The sequence below is a fragment of the Carex rostrata genome, chromosome 14 (genome assembly GCF_964058835.1).
Source record: "Carex rostrata chromosome 14, lpCarRost1.2, whole genome shotgun sequence".
Classification (NCBI taxonomy): domain Eukaryota; kingdom Viridiplantae; phylum Streptophyta; class Magnoliopsida; order Poales; family Cyperaceae; genus Carex; species Carex rostrata.
In genome coordinates this window covers 2,169,307-2,188,252 of record NC_135931.1, presented here as the reverse complement: position 1 = coordinate 2,188,252, position 18,946 = coordinate 2,169,307, and the positions used below count along the sequence as shown (strand labels likewise).

Below are 18,946 nucleotides of genomic sequence, written 5' to 3'. Positions count from 1 at the left end.
GGGCAGCTCCGGTCTAAGAGCGTCTCTCCTTTCTTCCCTTTAATGAAGGATTTCTCCTCCTGATTGGAGCACAGCCTTAGACTCCAATTAATAGAAATAAAAAAATTCAAATACTTGTGTTGCAGATAGCTCTCTTTATAAGTTATACAGATAAAGAAACTCAGTACAAGTCAAATATTAACAATAAAAAATATATAAAACTTAAGTATGCTTTTGAATATAAAAACAATTTTACGTAATATAAATATAGAAAAAAAAATGTTTTTAATTGCTTTTGTTATATTTTAATTGGTTATTGATTTTCAAGCCCTTTATGCATGTCAAAATACACCAAATTTGCATGTGCCTGGATGTGTCTACAGCTCTACACACATGCTATGTATAAGACAATAAAACATTTTATTTTTTTCATTTAAAAATTTAGATATCGTTTTCGATATTTAGTTACTTGTTATTATGCATTCAGAAATTTGACATTAATTACATATTTCAAACATCAAAGGCTCATATTAAATTGGATCTAAATAATGGCAACATTTGTTTCGGATGTGCTTCATCTTTTACATGATCTTAACTACTAGCTACTTTTCATAAATAATTAAAATACTAAATATTGCACTATTTTATAAATAGATCATACAATTAGAATTTATCTCACTGAAGCTACTAAAATTTCAATTTTATCAGAATTAGATCACTGTCATTGTTCTCTAGAAGTCGAGAACTAGTCTTTAATCTAATGAAAACGACAATATTTTTTATATGAGAGATCGCATATTTGAAATCCGAATAGAACAATTCCTTATAAATATTAAATAGTTAAATAGTTTGACCTTCAATATTTATTTAAAAATTATTAAAATGTATGTCTAAAAGCCACATGCGACCCCCCCCCCCCCCCCCCCCCGCCCCCCCTCATAACAGGAATCCATATCCTCTTCGGTACCATAAAAAAATAAATCTTTTTTTGATAAAAGAGGCCTAAGCCCTTTCCATTGCAGAAAATTTTAACTTACACCAAGTAGATGTTCAAACCTAGTACCAGCCACAAAACAGGACCCAATGATTAGCAGACAACATAATCTGCCTTGCTAACCCACATTCAGCAACAACAAAAAAGGATTCAATCTTTATTCTAAACCACCACATGGGGCTGAAACTAAACCGCAACGAAAATCTAAGTAAACTAATAACTTTTGCCCGAGCACTCCATCTAGTGTTGTTCTTCTGCATAGAGGACCATCTGGTACCCAAACTCAGCAGAAGAAGTCTCTTCATTCTGGTCCACTACGCCATCGTCTGGGTGCCAACTGGCAAGGGGGATAGCATCAATGTCCACTGGCATCCAAAGAGGCATGTATTCCTGTACCTGCGACTTGACTTGACCTGTCCAATAATGAACCAAAGATATAATTAGTAGAATAATTTGCCGTATTGTTTTTTGCTTACCTGATTCAAAACAGAGCTCGTTGCGATGTTTCCAAATCGTCCAGCAAACTGCACTAAACACGAGTAGCATAGCAGCTTTTTGATCGGGAGGCAATTGGTTAGCAAAATGAACAATATCTGAAAATTTAGTCCAGTGTATACTAGCCTGCTGACACGACCCCATGAAGAACCAAATTTGTTTAGTGAATGAGCATGTTACAAACAGATGGTCTTTGGTTTCGGGTTGATGACAGAAATGACATTTAGTATCACCTTGCCAACCTTTTTTCAACAAGTTATCAAGAGTAAGGATTCTATTTTTGTTGGTCAACCACATAAAGACTCTAATTTTTATAGGAATTGGGACTGTCCACCACAGCATAGCATGGCGCGGTTTGATCCCTCGAAAATTCAAGAATTTATATAAGGACTTAACAGTAAATTTCCCTTGTGCATCCCATCGCCAACTTAGTTTATCCTCTAAATGAGTAAATGATAAATGACTAATAATTGCAAGCAATTCAAGCCATTCAGAATATAGAACGCCATATAATGAGCTCCTAAACAGAAGGGCATCCCCTTGTGTGTTGACTACCTGTCGAAGGGTAATGTCAGCATTAAGGCAAAGTTCAAACAAATATGGGAATTTTGTTGCCATGGAGCAATTGTGGTACCATATATCTGACCAAAAGAGAACAGAACTTTGGATGCCAGGTGTATATTGGACACTAATAGAGCCCAAATAATCTAAAGAAGAAATTATTGACCAAAATTCAGACTTGGTAGAGGAAGAAGAAAGAATATATTTAGTCAAAATCATGTGTTTCCATGCACTAGTATATGAGGGGTCTTTGAGTTTCCACCACCATTTCATTAGTAGTGAAATATTCATTTGTTTTAGATCAAGTATCCCTAATCCTCCAAATTCTTTAGCTAAACAAGCCGTGTGCCAATTCAATAATGAATACTTCTTCCTAACCGTCGTACCTTGCCAAAGAAACCTGCATCTAATTTGATCAATTCGTTTTAGCACAAACATTGGTATCTTATATATCGATAGGCAGTATAGCGGTACAGCTGATAATACGGAGTTAAGCAAAGTGAGTCTCCCCCCTATAGATAAGAGACTACCCTTCCAATTTTGAAGTTTTTTCTCTATTTTATCAATGAGAAAAAACCAATCAGCTTTTTTAAGTTTGTGAGTATGCAACGGAAGCCCTAAATATAAGAAGGGAAAAGAGGCAGGTTTACATCTAAAAATTTGAGCAAAGTCATTGATATGATGTGTATGTATGGGATATATGGATGTTTTATCATAGTTCACTTTAATGCCCGACAATGCCTCAAAAGCATATAATGTCCACCAAGCTTTCTCTATGTTACTTGCCTTAGCTTTTAGAAACAAAATGGTGTCATCCGCATAATGACAATTGGTATGAGGCAAGTGGTCAATAGCTGGTGGACCTATCCCTATCAATGTATTGGAACGTCTACCCTTATGAAAAAGTTTACTAAGCGTATCAGCTGCTAGAATATACAGATAGGGAGACAAGGGATCACCTTGTCGGACCCCTCGTTTACAAAAGAAATAATCAGTAAGTTCACCATTTATATTGATGCAGGATTGAGAGCTATAAAGCCACTCTTGGATCCAAAGTATCCAAGTTTGTCCAAAACCCCTTGATTTTAAAATGTCTAAAAGATATGACCAATTAATCTTGTCATATGCCTTCTCAAAGTCCACTTTGACAACAACCCCTTGTTCCTTATTGTGGTGACAATGTTGGATTATCTCTTGACTAAGTATGACATTGTCTAAGATAAATCTATTTTTAATGAAAGCGGCTTGACTGGTGTCAATAATTCTATTCATAACAGATTCCAATCGAGAAGTCAGAACCTTAGAGATAATTTTCAGACTGCAATTAACTAAACTAATGGGCCTGAATTTAGTGATGAGTTTGGCGTCTTTCTCTTTTGGGATGAGACAAATAATGGATTTATTCAAGCTGTTTAGGTTGGTGTGATGGTGAAAAAATTGAAGACAAACTTGATATAAATCCAATTTGACTAGCTCCCAAAATGCTTGATATAATTTGAATGTAAAACCATCTGGGCCAGGTGACCCATGTGGTTCACACGCAAAGACAGCCTGTTTTATTTCTTCTACACTGAATGGTACTTCTAAGCTAAGTTGTTCGCTATCTGTAAGTTTATCACAATTATCCCAAAAATCCGGTTCTAAAACAGCAGAGGTATCACCAGGAACTCCTAAAAGATTTTTATAGAACAAAAATATATGTGTTGTGATATCAGATTTGGTAGTAGTCTGCTGCCCATTAATATCTAAAGAGAGGATTTTATTCTTTTTAGATCTATGGGTAGCCACAGTATGAAAATATTTGGTGTTTTGGTCGCCCTCATCAAGCCATTTCTGTTTAGACCTAGCTTGCCAGTGTCGCTCCTCTTCTAGGTATATGTTATCTAATCTTTGTTTGGTCAAGACCCAATCATCAAATTCTGATTCTGTAAGATCCCTAAGTTCTAAAATAAGTTCTAGCTGTTTTAATCGTGCTAAGAGAGCTCTCTTCTCTTTCTTTTTTTTACTATAAAAATTCCTAGTCCAACCCCGGATCTTCTGTCTAAGGAATTTTAACTTATTATTCCAGCTTTTACCAATATTCGAGGGGTCTAGAGTATATTGGTTCCACCATTTATGCATTAATTCTACAAAATCTGGTTGTTCTAACCAAAGCGGATCAAACCTAAATATATTTGATGTAAATTCAGTTTTGGAAGAAATTTGGAGAATAATAGGACAATGATCTGATCCATAGCTCCCTAGATCAGTAAGTAAAAAAATAAAAAAAATAAATCTTTTACAATTATCATAATAAACGGTTCAGATTACTCCTCAGCCGGTGCCTATTTAGGATGGCACTGGGGCATTATTATTTATGCTTTGAGATTCGTGCAAAGATAAAAGAACGGTCCGGGTCAAATAATTTTTTGAGTAAAAATATGGGTCAAGCCCACATTTGATTGATAAGGATATAGTTACACGGGTGTAACTTGCCATGAATGAAAACAAAATAGAACATAAAGTACTGGTAAATAAAACAAGGCTCAAACATTTGAGCTGTTGTAATTTAAAGAAAATATAATCTAAAGGCAATCCCGTTGCTGAAAGCTCCAGAAGCACCCAAGCATGTTAAGACCACATGATTGGCACTAACTGCCGGTTTTGCTTGAGCTGACTTTGGTTCAACTTCTCACGACACTTTGTATTCCTCCCAGTTTCTTCTCTTTCAATTCTGACCATTGTAGCTGCTGAATTACATCTTGGATTAGTTCTGTTGGTTGCCTTTCTTTCTCCGTGAACACCCTTGCACACCGTTCCCGCCAGATCACAAACTGCATGATGAGCATTAGCCTTTTCTCCCTACCCGTTAACCGATCCGTTACTGTTGGATCCGTTATTTTAATTACCAGAGTCCTCAGCCACGTGCTGGAAGGCCTTTAATTGTAAAAGGTTTCTTTTTGTTGGTGAATTATATATATTGGTATGTTTGGATGGTATGAGAATAGTGCTATTCTCATAATAGCAGTGCTATTTTAAATCAAGTTCATCCAAACAACCACACTTGCTATTGCAAACAAGCAGAACAGCGCTTTGTTCCAACAAAAAATCGAAATAGCGACTGTTGCAAAAAGTGCATCCAAAGAGTGCATCCAAACAACATTTTAGCTATTCCGAATAGCTTTGAGTTAGTGTTATTCTCAAATAGTAGTTATTCTAGCTATTCTTAATTTACTATTCTCAATAGTAGCTATTTTATAGTGCATCCAAACGCACCTAGGTATCTTAGCACCTGTTAGTTTTTGTGCTTATTTGACCAAGTATCGTTTTGTAATATTTGTAATACTGTTTGATTATGATACCTCTTTTGGGTACCAGGTCAGGCATTCTAGTTTCTAATTTCTAATAAAACCGATGGAATTTTCCACTATTCTTCAAAAAAAAAAAAAAAAAAAAAAAATTGTAAAAGGTTCAGTTCCTTTTTTCGCATTTAATGCGGACCAGGTGTATCTAAAAGTTGGAGATCGGACTGCTCTCGTGTTTCGCTTTCTCTAATAAATATTACCGAGATATTGGGGTTTCAATTAAGGAGAAAAACCCAAAAAAATCACATTGGACACTGTCGTTGGTACCATTAATTAGTACTATTTAAGCACTAATTAATACTCAGATCCACAAATTTACTAACTGGGGACCTCAGGATCTAATCAACGAGGCAATCATTATCATTTCCTCAACTGAAAAAAAATATATCATTTTTTTCAAAAAGTGGCTACTTTTATTTATTTATTTTGGTCTGTGTTAATGCCACTGTCATCCATATCAAAGACATCAAAAGGAACGAGACCGAATCGTCTGCCCCCCGGGGGGCAGGAAATTCCTGCCCCCAGAGTCTCTGCGGGGTGGGACCGGTTACTGTTTAAGGGTTTAATTATTGTTACTGTTTTTAAATGGACCCCACCCGCAGAGACTCTGGAGGCAGGAATTTCCTGCCCCCCGGGGGCAGACAATTCGGTCTCAAAAGGAACTGTGATTTTCAATTTGTGAATAAATCCCCGGTGATCAAATTGTAGTTTGCTAAGGATAGTCAATTTGACAGTATATCAGGTTATTATGCAAAATTTAGAGTTCGCAAATAATAAACAGTGTCTCGACTTTTTTACTGATCTGCATGATTTCTCAATCGCAAATAATAAACACCCTCGATATTATTCATAATAGCAAGAATACAAAAGCCCAAACAGAATCCGAAATGCATCAAGTATTCAACTTAATTTTTTTTTTTTCTCTCATTCATCATTCAAACACAACAAAAATTAATTAATCTTCATTTCTATTCCATTTCATCTCTCATTGCTTCCTTACTCTCCATCCAAACAAGATGTGAGTGTATATTTAGAGAAAATTATATTTTAGACCCGACATAGTGTGCGGAACATCTCAACCGTTGGATCAAAATTAGATCTAGATCGCCCCGAAAATTCCATCTTTAGTATTCGATACAATCCGAATTCAAATCCTCCCCAGTACCGTAATAGATAATATTTTAGAATTATTGGATCTGGACCGTTCTTTTTAGCTTTGCACGAATCTCAAAGCCCAATAACACTAACTCTGTACTAGTCCAAATTTCAAAGCGACTGAAAATTAATCACAAACCGTAAAGTAAAGAGAATCTTTTACGATATATATATATTTTTTTGATGAAAAGCCCTTACGCGTCTTTTACAATATTAGAGAGGACACTTGTCATACAATCCATCCTCACAAGAGTGTAAAACAAAATAAACTAATAGCATGACCATTTTCATTCGGTTAAAAAATCTCAACGAAATGGTTGCTTTGATCCACTAAAAGTGGCCAAAACAAAGATGGCTAGCTACCTTAGAGCATCTATATCTCTGAAATTTTTGGAGTTTCTAAATCAGTTTTGGAGATGCAGATGAGTTTCTTATTTAGCAACTTTGCTCTAAAGTTTCTTAATAAGAAACTGTTTATAAACTCTGACGTGGCCAAATAATTCGCTGAAATTATTTTCTCTTGTAATTTATCTGCTGATGTGGCAATTAAGAAACTCTAATTTTAATTTCAGGGATGTGGAGGTTTAGAAACTTTCAGAAGCAAAATTTCTAAAAATTTACTTAACAGTTATTTAGAAGCTCCAAGAGTTTCACGGATGTAGATGCTCATTAGTTCCTTCCCTACTCTTAGACCTTCGCTGGTCCTGGTCTATCAATTAAACTATCATTTAATCTATAATTAGTATTTTTCATGATGTATTTGCTTGACCTGCCACTTTGAATATACATCAAGTAGTCATAATTGACGAATTCAGATCCAGTGAAGTAATCCAAAAGTTGAATTTTAGATCAGGACTGTCTGATTCGAATCCGTGATAATCCATTCAAAGTGGAGCGCACACATCCTGAACAACGAATCCGAATCCCGAAATAATCTCGAGCAACGGATTCAAATCGGGTGGTCTCGATCCAAAACCCAAAAGTTGGGTTACTTTAGAGGATCTCTATCCATGATTGACTAGGTACAAGGAGTTGTGCTTTAATACCAAATCAGCATATTCTTTTTAAATAACAAAGAAATTAAGCATGTAGTCAAAGCTTTAATTATGCAAGTCAAGTTTAATTTAGAATAAAAAATTACTTAAAAAACTAGTGGCCTAAAATTATAATAAGAACACACACCAATATGATTATTCTACTTATCAAATAATAAGATGTCCCATCTACTTAAAGTTACAAAGTTGAATGTTTAGACTCCAGCTTAATAGAAATAAAAAAATCCAAATACTTGAGTTGCAGATAGTTATCATTATAAGTTATACAGATAAAAAAAAAACTCAGTACAAATCAAATATTAACAGTAAACTTTTAAATATAAAAACAAGAATGAGTCTATGGTACTATGCATATTACGATTTGGCCCGTAATACGGCTCAATATTCGACTTTTCAAAATTCTAACGGTCAATCCGAACCGTTCATCTTGTTCTCCATATTAATATGTGTTTGGAGACCAAATTTTACATTTTTTGAAAAATTTTTACTATTTTTTTAGATGAGGAGGGTTCAAATGCACCCAAATGCACCCTATCTTTCAAATCATTTTTCTCCGTTTTCAAAGTCCGAATAGTCAATCCGAACCGTTAGATGCGATCTATATATTAAGATGTACTTGGAGACCAAATTTTACATTTTTTGAAATTTTTTTACTATTTATTAAGCCACTTTGAAAATCGCTGATTTTACATTTTCTGGATCATTGGATCAGCGATTTTCAAAGTGGTTTAATAAATAGTAAAAAAATTCCAAAAAATGTAAAATTTGGTCTTCAAGCATATCTTAATATATAGATCGCATCTAACGGTTCGGATTGACTATTTGGACTTTGAAAACAAAAAAAAGATTTAAAAGATAAGGTACATTTGGATGCACAAAAATTTGGGTGCATTTGAACCCTCCTCTTTTTAGATTTATTGAAAATCATTGTTTTTGGATGGTCCAGAATTTTCAGATCAAATGATTTTCTAAATATCTAAAAAAATAGTAAAAAAATTTCAAAAAATGTAAAATTGTTTCCAAACACATATTAATATGGAGAACAAGATGAACGGTTCGGATCGACCATTAGGATTTTGAAAACTCGAATATTGAGCCGTAGCACGGACCAACCCGTGATATGCATAGTACCATAGACTCACTCTAAAAACAATATCACGTAATATAAATATAGAAAAAAGAATGTTTTTAATTGTTTTTGATATATTTTAATTGGTTATTCATTTTCAAGCTCTTTATGCATATCAAAATAAACCAAATTTGCATGGTGCCTGGGTGTGTCTACAGCTATACACACAGATTCGTGTCTTCCCAGGTATCTGACTCAACAAAATTGAAATGGACGGCCCAGATTTAATATCAGCCGGTGCATGTTCGGGATGAAGGAGACTTGTGCTTTGAGATCCGTGTCAAGTTAAAAATTCCAATCTTGGACCGTCCAATTTAATTGTACTCAGTCAGATAGGTAACCTGGATGTGAATTCCTCTACACCAGTGTAACAAAATTCGGCCGCATATACGGCCGCATATGCGTATGCGGTTGAAAACCGCATAGAAAAAACATATGCGGTCTAATATGCGGTTCCACATATGCGGCCGCATAAACACCGCATATTGTTTTGTACAGTCCGCATATAATTTTTATGCAGTCCATCCAAATAGCTTATTATTATTTATTAAAAAATCCATATTCAATCGGATCTGAAAATATTTATTAATAAAAACGTATCGGATATCTGGTAATAACCAAATACTCATCCAGAAAAGAGTCCAGTTGAGTGATTATTCACGCCAATCTTCAGCTGCTTTTATAGGGAGCAGAGCAATGCTTTTTTGTTTCGGAAGTGTTGTGGGACCATCAAAAATGGATTATAAACCGGAAGAACGCGGTTTCTTCCTTTGTCCTGCGCAAATTTACTTCACTTGGGCCAGTTGGGCCATAAAGGAAAACAATATAATAATATTTCTTTGCCTTGTACAGTACCAATTTATTAATGATATTGTTCCATGCATTAACTAATGATCATTGTTACATGCACCATAAACTTTTAATTGCATATTTGCATTATATACTTTCATTCATTTAATTAACAGAAAGGATGTTAGATTAATAATGAGTTAGGCTAATATGACACTAGTGTTATATCAAACTAAATAACACCACATCTTAAACCCTTAGATCAGATTTAAGATTCGTACAAAATGAAGTGCTTGAACAGTAAAAGCGGATAGTACGAATCTTAAAGCAGATCTAAGGGTTTAAGATGTGGTGTTATTTAGTTTGATATAACACTAGTGTCATATTAGCCTAACTCATTAATAATTGCATATTATGCTCTATTTTATATGAATTCTTATTTTTAAATCCGCATATATAAATCCGCATAGAAATCCGCATATGCGGCCGTATACCGTATATGCAGTATGCGGTGGCCTTCCGCATACCGCATAGAAACCGCATTTTATAACACTGCTCTACACACATTCTATGTATAAGACAATAAAACATTTTATTTTTTTTCATTTAAAAATTTAGATATCGTTTTCGATATTTAGTTCTTTGTCATCATGCATTCAGAAATTTGACATTAATTACATATTTCGACATTAAAGGCTCATATTAAATTGGATCTAAATAATTACAACATTTGTTGCGGATGTGCTTCATCTTTTACATGATCTTAACTACTAGCTACTTTTCATAAATGATTAAAATTAGATAATATTTTCTCCAAAAAATACTAATTACACTATTCTATAAATAAATCACACAATTATAATTTATCTCACTGAAGCTACTAAAATTTTGATTTTATTGGAATTAGATCACTATCATTGTTCTCTAGAAATCGAGAATCAGTTTTTGATCTAATGCAATGATAATATTTTTATATGAGAATTTGCATATTCAAAATTTAAATAGAACAAATTCTTATAAATATTAAATAGTTAAATAATTTGACATAATATTTATTTAAAAATTAATAAAATGTATATCTAAAAGCCACATGCGAAACACGACCAAACCTACCACCAAAAGGCCGATTTTTTTAAAAATACCCATTTAATAAATAAATTAAATTAAAATATCCAAGTTTCAACAAAATTTATAAAAATACCCCAACCGCGGATTTTATCCGCGCTCCGGAATTTTTATTCCGGGGCGCGGATAAAATTCGCGCCCCGAAAAAAAAAAAAAAAAAAAAAAAATTTTTGGTCCCGAGCGCGGATAATATCCGCGGGCCGAATTTTAAAATAATTTTTTTTTTTTTTTTTTTTTTTTTTTAGTCTGGAGAGAAAAAAATTATTTTTTTGGTCCAACTTTGTACCTCTGGTTAACATATCAAAACACCTTCAAAAATCATGAAAATTTACCGACATGCATTATTGACTTCATAGAATAAGACTGTAAAGTTTCATACAAAATCTCAAAACAGATCGTGAGATATCGGCTCTCAAAAATTGCCCGAACTGCTGAAGGAGTGCTTCTGACCCCAACTTTGCACCTCTGATTAACATACCAAAACACCTTCAAAAATCATGAAAATTTACCGACATGCATTCTTGACTTCATAGAATAAGACTGTAAAGTTTCATACAAAATCTCAAAACAGATCGTGAGATATCGGCTCTCAAAAATTGCCCGAACTGCTGAAGGAGTGCTTCTGACCCCAACTTTGCACCTCTGATTAACATACCAAAACACCTTCAAAAATCATGAAAATTTACCGACATGCATTATTGACTTCATAGAATAAGACTGTAAAGTTTCATACAAAATCTCAAAACAGATCGTGAGATATCGGCTCTCAAAAATTGCCCGAACTGCTGAAGGAGTGCTTCTGACCCCAACTTTGCACCCCTGATTAACATATCAAAGCACCTTCAAAAATCATGAAAATTTACCAACATGTATTCTTGATTTCATAGAACAAGATTGTGAAATTTCATACAAAATCTCAAAGTTTTTGAGAGCCGTTACATACAAAATATCAAAGCACCGTTACATCAAAGCACCGTTACATCTTCGGGCAATTTTTGAGAGCCGATATCTCACGATCTGTTTTGAGATTTTGTATGAAACTTTACAGTATTATTCTATGAAGTCAAGAATGCATGTCGGTAAATTTTCATGATTTTTGAAGGTGTTTTGGTATGTTAATCAGAGGTGCAAAGTTGGGGTCAGAAGCACTCCTTCAGCAGTTCGGGCAATTTTTGAGAGCCGATATCTCACGATCTGTTTTGAGATTTTGTATGAAACTTTACAGTATTATTCTATGAAGTCAATAATACATGTCGGTAAATTTTCATGATTTTTGAAGGTGTTTTGGTATGTTAATCAGAGGTGCAAAGTTGGGATCAGAAGCACTCCTTCAGCAGTTCGGGCAATTTTTGAGAGCCGATATCTCACGATCTGTTTTGAGATTTTGTATGAAACTTTACAGTCTTATTCTATGAAGTCAAGAATGCATGTCGGTAAATTTTCATGATTTTTGAAGGTGTTTTGATATGTTAACCAGAGGTACAAAGTTGGACCAAAAAAATAATTCTTTTTTCTCCAGACTCTAAAAAAAAAAAAAAAAAAAAAAAAAAAAATTATTTTAAAATTCGGCCCGCGGATATTATCCGCGCTCGGGACCAAAATTTTTTTTTTTTTTTTTTTTTTTTTTTCGGGGCGCGAATTTTATCCGCGCCCCGGAATAAAAATTCCGGAGTGCGGATAAAATCCGCGGTTGGGGTATTTTTATAAATTTTGTTGAAACTTGAATATTTTAATTTAATTTATTTATTAAATGGATATTTTTAAAAAAATCGAACCAAAAGGAATCCATATCCTATTCGGTACTGTAAAAAAAAGAATATTTTACAGTTATGATAATAACGGTTCAGATTACTCCTCTGTCGGTGCCTATTCGGGATGGCGCAGTAGGCAGTATTATTTGTGCTTTGAGAATCGTGCAAAGATAAAAGGCTCCTTTTTGCGCATTTAATGCCGACCAAGATATTGGGGTTTCAATTAGAGAACAACTAACAGCACCCCATTCAGTCCCCTATATGTCTCCCGGGCTAAAAGACAAAAAAAGTACAATGGGGGACCACTAATTAACGCGCACGTGCTAACTACCACCAAAAGCAAAGTTAACGCTATTTTATTAATAGTCAAAACGTATAATATTCATACCTACGAATTTATAGTATTCATACTTATTATCTATAATATTTATCATATGTAAACACAAACTGGATGAAACTATTAATTTTGGGGACCAGTAATGACCAGGGAGACCGCTGACGACGTATGACAGCTTGAATTGGGGACCACAACCGTCTGAAAACGACATTTGCCAAAATTGGAGACCACTACAGCGAATCACAATATCAGCAAATCTATATAGTATTAATATCTAAAATAATGAAATATTCATATCTAACTAATGAAGTACTCAATATATAACAAATGAAATATTCATATATATAACTATTCATATCTAACTAATGAAGTATTCACACATGACACTAACAATATTCACATCTGACACTAATAATATTCACACATGTCCAGATTGGGACCAAGAAATATTCTCAACAGACTAGTATGCATATCTAAAACAATGAAGTATTCATATCTAACTAAAGAATTATTCATACTGACGATTACAAAGTATTCATATATGTTCGAAATAATTTATACAATTCAAAATTCAAAGTCAGATTCATCTCTCTCACCCTACCTCTTCCAAGAAGTATTCATATGTAACATGAAGTATGCATATCTAACAACTGAAGTATTCATATCTAACTAATAAAGTATTCATATGTTGTACTGTGACAACCTTCACTGGGCTAGCATGGACCCCCTCCAATGGTGCACCACGCTCTCCCCGCCGAATCTCGACGGTGCACCACTCTCTCCTCGCCGGATCTCGACGGTGCACCACGCTCTCCTCGCCGAATCTCAACGGTGCACCACACTATCCTCGCCGGATCTCGACGGTGCACCACACCGAGAAAGAGAAGAGGCAGAGGCCGTGAAGGACATGAAGAGGCGGAGGCCGCGAAAGCCGTGAAGGCCGTGAAGAGCGTGAATATGATTTTGTTTTTTTGTTGATCGGAAGAGAGAGAGTAGTCAAGCACAATTGACTTTGCATATTAATGATAATAGGTTGTTAGGGGGACTAACAGGGGACTAAAATCTTTACTCTTTCAATTAAATGCTGGAAATGAGAAAAACCCAAAATCAGACATCACAATAAAGAAACACGCAAGTTGCTCTCTTTTTGTGACCTTTTTCCTCAGCATTTCCTGTGTTTTTTTCAACTACTTTATATTGCATCAGAAAATAGGGAACATGCGACGACTCTCTCTCCTCTGGCGACGATAAACAGACTCCTCTCTCTCTTCTTTCCTGCTCTTTCGGATTTGGAGCCTAAGATATTATTCTATTTGGTCTCTCCTCTCCCCTCCATCAAGGTATGGATTCTCTCTCTCTCTCTATCTTTTTTCTCTATTTGATTTGCTATTATTTTAATGTTTTCAGTTAGTATAGCTCAATTCTTCGCTTTTTTTATTCAGTTGGGATTCTGGGTTTTGTTTCGCTCGTCCCAAATTACCCAAATTATTTTTTACTATTTAAGCACTAATTAATACTGTTGTTGGTACTTGATTTTGATTTCTATCATTTATTTTTGAGAATTTATGCTATTTAGGCACTAGATTTTCAGCTAATGGTTCGTTCGCTACTTCTTGTACGAGGTTCAATCTGTTAGAGAAATAGCAAAAGAAGAACACTTATCTCAGATCCACTAATTTACTAACTGGGGACCTCACCTCAGGATCTAATCAATGAGGCTATCATTATCATTTCCTCAATTGAAAAAAATATATTATTTTCCTACTTTTATTTATAAAGTACTGTTACATACTACAGGAATTTACTGGCAAAGGAATACCGCTACCTGATTAAAAGAAAAAACAGTAAATTAAACCACTAAATCTACTGGCCAGTAAAAACCTTATCTAATAAGAAGAAAAACTTACAGCTTATAACCCTAAATCTTGTTTACCAGCATGCTAGAAAAAATACCAGAAAAGGCATCCTCTGCTATTTTTGCTCTTTAGCCCTGTTGAAAGACAGTAAATTCTGTCATTGAATCTGAGGACCTGCATTGCTCTCTAAAATAAAGAACTTGTTGCTAGGCTTATGCTCAATATCTATATGCCCAATGTGACACTGTATCGGTGTTCCTTGCTCTGATTTCCCTGATTTCCTTGCCCAATTTGCTAACTCATGGGGCAAACTTACGGCTTCCCTTGTGATGAACTGCACCTGGATTTTTCCTGGGTGCATCTGTTTGAGGTTGATGCATTCTTTAACTTCCTCAGCTGCTTGCCATGTTGGTAGTCCCTCCACACTCTCATTTTGTATCGCCTGTACCAAATTTTTGCTATCCGAGCAACGTATGAACAAGCCTTCATTTCCCCCCTCTGCCACATATCTCAAAGCATACACCATTGCTCATGCTTCTGCTTGAAAAAGGTCAATTGCCAACACTTTATCAAACCTCACATACATCAAATCTCCCCTCTTATTGTATATTCCCCTCCATATCAAAGACATCAAAAGGAACTGTGATTTTCAATTCGTGAAGAAATGGGGTGACCAAATTGCAGTTCCCTAAAGATAATCAATTTGACAGTATATCAGGTTATTATGCAAAATTTAGAGTTCGCAAATAATAAACAGTGTCTTGACTTTTTCACTGATCCACATGTTTTCTCATTCGGTTAAGTTATCATTTGTAAAATTTAATAAACGGTACGAAGTTGATGAAGAAGACTTGCTAAAGTTGGTTAAACTATATGTAATTTTATTCAAGCCCCCTTCAATTTTTTATTTGTAAGTAGAATTATTCTACGTTTTCTCTTTTGTATAATCTCCATACCAAGCAGTATAATTTGGTTTATGCTATTTCTTTGGCTGTTTGATGCACAGATTAATATAGTGAGGTAGAAATAATGTTTAGTAGAAAGAAGCATGCTATTCAAGAGCACGAGGCGGAGCGACATGAAGCAAAGGCATGTTCAATCAAAAAACAAAACAAAAATTTATCTCATGAATACAATGCAAATACCTGATTTTTTTTATGCCAATTATATGAAAATAGATAAAAGCCCTGAGAGATGCAGTAGAGCCGTTATCTGGCCCAAACTCCATTTACGTAACTGAGGCCTGTTTGAAGAGATACCTAGAAGCGCGTAGCTGGAACCTCGAAAAGTCTAGGAAGATGCTTGAGGAGAGCCTCAAATGGAGATCCACTTACAAACCAGAGGAGATCCGTTGGGTCAGTTCTCTAGTGACCTAATAACATGTTAAACCCGTTAACTATTTGGTTGCTTTATTCTGTTACTCTGAGATGAAATTCTGACACATTTCATTCACTCTTTTTTCATTATAGAATGAAGTTGCCCTAGAAGGTGAAACAGGAAAGCTATACCGAGCTAAATTTCAAGATAGAGAGGGACGGACTGTTCTTGTCTTGAGGCCTGGAAAGCAGGTCATTTTCATATCTTCCCTACAAAGACCCTCTGATATGCACATATGCCACTTAGAAAGAATTAGATACAACACTGATACTTGCTAAAAAGCCTTAGAAGTTAGAAGTTAGAACTGACATTTGTTCATATAAGTAATCTTCTGTCCATAAAAAAGGGATGAATTTGCCGAATTTTGGTTACCACGAGTAATTTTGTTTCAGAAAATAAACATGTATGCATATCTCTTTGTAAACAGAACACAAATTCCCTCGATGGGCAGTTGCGTCATTTGGTGTACATGTTGGAGAATGCAATTATCAACCTGCCAGAGGGGCAAGAACAAATGATTTGGCTGATAGACTTCACCGGTTGGTCCCTGACCAATGCGGTCCCGATGAGAACTGCTCGTGACACTACTAATATCTTACAAAATCACTACCCTGAGAGACTCGCTAATGCCTTTTTATACAATCCTCCTAGGGTTTTTGAAGCATTTTGGAAGGTAACATGCGTTAACAATTCTTATTTAATTCGACTATTGTTGTCCAGTTTCATTTGTTATAGTCGCAACAGGTTTTGACCAAAAAATGATTTTTGTATGACAATGGATAGATTCTGGTTGGTTGGAACAATCTTGGTAGATTTAGCATATTTAAATACTTCTTTTTTATTTTGCATTCCGACTGTCAATAAATACTTGCAATCTGTCACTTGTACCCAAGGTCATGTAAAGAATGAATAATCAATCCATCCTATATGAATACTTACTCAAAATTTATATAATCTATCTTTGTTTGCATCGAGCAACCTATGTTTTTGTCAAATACAATATTCCCCAAACTAATAAAAGATTTGTTTCTTTCTCTTGATTCCATTGTACCCCAGGAACCTAAACATTATTGATAATACTCAAATTTTATGCTTGGTCCCGTAGCTCTAAATTGTTGTCCTGACCATTTAATGAAAATATAATTAACGAACAATTGGGCTTGGTGACTAATACTCTAGAATCGGATGAAATATTTTACAGCAGCTTGTTCCTTGAGTTCTATAAAGTTGGTTTTTTGCATAGATAAAACACCTGGATATCTATAGCAATAAACCCAACGACAAGCTTAAACATGAACAGATGCCAGAACAGGATACAAACAAGTGTGATTCATTTTTTTTTTCTTTTAATTCTGCATAGGTTATGAAGTACTTCCTTGACCCGAAAACCTCCCAGAAAGTTAATTTTGTGTACTCAAAGAATGAAGAGAGCATTAAGGTCATGCACAAGTACTTTGACCCGGAGGTGCTTCCGTTGGAATTCGGAGGTAAGAATAAAGTCGAGTATGACCATGAAGAATATTCTAAAATGATGGAAAAAGATGACATAAAGACAGCGGCATTTTGGGGATTAGAGGATAAAGTGGACCCACAATCTGACCAACTTACGAATGGGCATGTAGATTCAGATAAAACGGCGGAGGAAACACCTCGTGTCGTTGCATAAGCTAGTTAAGTTTACTAGTTACAACTGAAATTAAATAGAGTTGTTGATCATCTCGTGTAATAATCCAAATTTCAAAGTGTTTATTGGATAATCAATTCTGTTGAGGTAATAGCAACTCTACTTCAGTTTCTGTCAGCGGTTATTTCTCTTAATGCCCTGTCACCTTTACCTATTTTCAGTCATAGTCAAAACCCTTTGAGATCTGATCTATTTGCTTATTAATTTTATCAGATTTAAGATGTAGTAGTGTAATTTATACGGTAGTTTTTTTAATTGTTTGCTCGGGCTAACTAAAAAATGTGAAGGGTTACAGAGGAAGAGTTTAAAAGCTATAAAACTTGTCTAAATGTTGCATATGTTAGTAGGTTGAGATAAAGTTTATAGTGCTATCATTAATGAGGTAAAAATAGATGGATGCCAAAGAACTATAAACAGCATCACACATTAAGCTTTAAAGTAGTGTTACACTCATGAGCGGTTTTATAATTTATAATAGTAGTCATTTGCAAGAAGCCAATAACAAAAAAGCTGTTCATGGTTCAAATGGACATAGGTTGATGGCATATAACGGACATATTAATTATATTAGTAGTTCAACCACTCAATCACAGAAAATACAAAATAACAGAGACCAACAACCACTAATGCCTAGCGCGTATTGGGCTTTTTAAGGCCAGACCATAATTTCACTACGGAACTGGGGATATTTATTCGATCTTTATATAATAGATAATAGTTTAGTTTATAGTTACTCGGTTGAGTAAGGCTTGGGTGCCATGGATAGCACAAGGTCATTCCGTGCTACATGTCTCAAAAATCTATCGTATAATCTTCAAACTTCAATTTAAATAGCTCAATAAATTAGTTATATAATAAAGTTGTAGAATACTAATTTTTACTATTTTTGAAATTTATTTACTATTTATTATGATTTATGAAAGATGACCAGAAATAGTCTAAATTTTCTTTTATTTTTCTATTTATTTTTGGTCATCTTTCATAAATCATAATAAATAAAAAAAAAAATTAAATATAGTAAAAATTAGTATTCAACAAGTTTATTATATAACCAATTTATTGAGCTATTTAAATCGAAGTTTGAAGATTATACGATAGATTTTTGAGGCCTGTAGCACGGGATGGCCTTATGCTATGGCCTTATGCTATCCATGCACCCAAGCCTTACTCTTACAGGTTTATGCTCAGTCCGCATGTTATGCTTTTGACAAAGATGGACTGCAATTCCCTCCAACAGCTATGTTTTATTTCTCCAAAAAGGAACAATACTTGAATCCTACAAGTTACATATCTGATACTTTCGTCCACTCAAGAA

At 34.6% G+C, this 18,946-nt stretch overlaps 1 protein-coding gene across 1 annotated transcript; it reads left to right on the top strand.

Annotated features, from left to right (window-relative positions):
* Positions 1-13,826: 13,826 nt before the first annotated feature.
* Positions 13,827-17,765, top strand: LOC144565333 (phosphatidylinositol transfer protein PDR16-like). The gene is made up of 6 exons (XM_078315058.1): positions 13,827-14,054; positions 15,577-15,659; positions 15,749-15,925; positions 16,040-16,138; positions 16,375-16,620; positions 17,308-17,765. The coding sequence occupies exons 2-6, from the start codon at positions 15,600-15,602 to the stop codon at positions 17,611-17,613; spliced, it is 888 nt and encodes a 295-aa protein (XP_078171184.1). The 5' UTR covers positions 13,827-14,054; positions 15,577-15,599; the 3' UTR covers positions 17,614-17,765.
* Positions 17,766-18,946: the final 1,181 nt, after the last annotated feature.